Below are 2,160 nucleotides of genomic sequence, written 5' to 3' on the forward strand. Positions count from 1 at the left end.
TGTTTTGTGTGTGTGTGTGTGTGTGTGTGTGTGTGTTGTTTTGGTTTCGGTATTTGTTTTGTTTTATTTTGTCCTGGGTCATGACCCACCACACTTGATCTTATAGAGTTAATATTTTTATTAGCTTTAATTTTTTTAATCCGTGTCCAAGCAACTGGCCTCTACAGTAGATTTATCGCTGCCTAAAGTGTATCTAGGAAACCAGTCCTAGATACTGTTGGTACATGTGATATCCAGAAGAACCAGTCTCTATCTTGAATGTCTGAATCCTTCACCTTGAGATAAATCTTTGGCTCTACACTCTCATGCTTCCCCCCAACCTCTCTCGCTCTCTCTCTCTCTCTAGCTGTATGATGCCGTCAAGGTTTCTGAGCTCATGAATTATGCAAAGCAGAGCCCATTTCCTTGACACAGCCTGCTACACAGCAGAATCACTCAGATAGCACTCTCTCTACCTACCGGCAGGAACAACTGATGCTAGCTCACTTCTGTGACACATTATACTCCTCCTTCCTCACTGAAAACTTTATACGGCCAGATTCTGCGCATATTATTACATTACTTGGGTTTATATTGTAAAAACATTGCAGCCAATCATCCATCAAAATCATGATGTGTTTTACAGCGATTGTGATTCCTAAGCAAATTTATGTCACATGCCAAGGTTGGGAAACACATCTTTCATGTTATAGCTTATGAAAAGAGTCACAATCAGTTTAAGTAATGCAAAAGTAAAACAATATTGTGACGTTACATTGTCCAACGCTATTTTTTATTTTATTTTATTTTATTTTAATTTTAAGAGAATTGTGTTTTTAAACCACTTAATGTTTTAACCCATCTGAAAAAAGATGTGCTTCATAAATGTCCATTCAGTGCATGCATAAAGCTGAACAATAAAACAAAAAGCTTTCTGGAACAAGAAAGGCATGTGTTTTTTTTTTCTTTTTTGGGTTCTTAACCCACCTCTGAGGAACTAGACAGCAGGCTGTGTAATTTTGTGCTTCAGCCATGTGTATTGACATCCATATGTTTTGAGGGTGCTGCCATCACAGCGTTCCCGTCTCTTTCAGTTGAGCGCCCTCACATGTCTCTGTGTATGTCAGGACAATCTGAGCTCATGTGAACTGTCCGTCTACAGCACGGATTCCCTAATAAAGATCTTGCCCTCTGTTTGTGTTTTTAGTAGCATAAAAGATCATTGTTTTTTCTATTTGTTCTCTTTCAGTCTTGCTGGCTAATCTTGGATGCCCCTGTTTGTTTGAATGGTGACACTGAGTGCGAATCACAAGGCCCAGTTGCTTTGACCTGGAGGGGAAGGATTTTCATGTAACGCACCCTGCCATGGACAGGAAGAGGAGTTGCATGCTCTGTGGAGGAGCTGTGATGCTGCTGCTGGGTCACATGATCAATGCATTAGAAGTGCCTCTAGATCGTGAGTATTGTGCAGTGAAACAAAATTAAATCTGATGTGATGTAATAAAATTTAATAATTCCCACTAATGTAGAATAATTTGACAGAAGTGCACAAAAAAAAAAAACGGTTTCCTACCTAACCTATTTTAAAATGAGTTAGTGAATCACGTGTAATTCTGTCTTGGATATTCTTAGACATTTTTAGGCAAGATTCTCAGATCAGATTCATTCAAGCACACTTAAAAAGTACTCAGTTAGTTTCTCAGCTGCTGCTCTCTAGATTAGTGTTTCACTTTTACATACTGACAGTGTGTTAAGTCAGCATTACTACTGTGTAAGCAGAATATATATGGACTTTTAGAGAGCATTGGTCACCCTTTCTCTTTCTCCTTCCATCTCTCTATTTCTATCACTCGCTCTCTGGCTGTGATAATCAACTCTATGAATATATGAGATACACTACTGTTTAAAAGTTTGGGGTCAGTACGATTTTTCTTTTTGCAAGAAATTAATACTGTTATTTAGCAATGACACATTAAATTGCACAAAAGATTACAAATTTTGTGTTCAAATACATGCTGCTCTTTTGAACTACATATTCAGCAATATGAATATATCATATTCAAAATATATAATTCATTCAAATGTATCATGGTTTACACAAAAATATTAAGCAGCAGAACTATCAACACTGATAATAATAAGGAATGTTTCTTGAGTACCAAATCAGTATTAGAATGATTC

General features: G+C 37.1%; 1 protein-coding gene across 12 annotated transcripts in view; it reads left to right on the forward strand.

Moving 5' to 3' along the window:
• nrcama (neuronal cell adhesion molecule a) overlaps nt 1–2,160 on the forward strand; it is a 52,337-nt gene that overhangs the window by 28,466 nt on the left and 21,711 nt on the right. For all 12 annotated transcript variants that reach the window (XM_016574717.1, XM_016574724.1, XM_016574725.1 and 9 more), the window contains exon 3: nt 1,229–1,435. In XM_016574717.1, coding sequence (XP_016430203.1) covers nt 1,345–1,435 — 91 coding nt within the window. In that variant the 5' untranslated portion in view covers nt 1,229–1,344. The remainder of the gene's footprint in view (nt 1–1,228; nt 1,436–2,160) is intronic.

This window comes from Sinocyclocheilus rhinocerous, unplaced genomic scaffold, assembly GCF_001515625.1.
Source record: "Sinocyclocheilus rhinocerous isolate Xijiao unplaced genomic scaffold, SAMN03320098_v1.1 scaffold1164, whole genome shotgun sequence".
Taxonomy (NCBI): Eukaryota; Metazoa; Chordata; class Actinopteri; order Cypriniformes; family Cyprinidae; genus Sinocyclocheilus; species Sinocyclocheilus rhinocerous.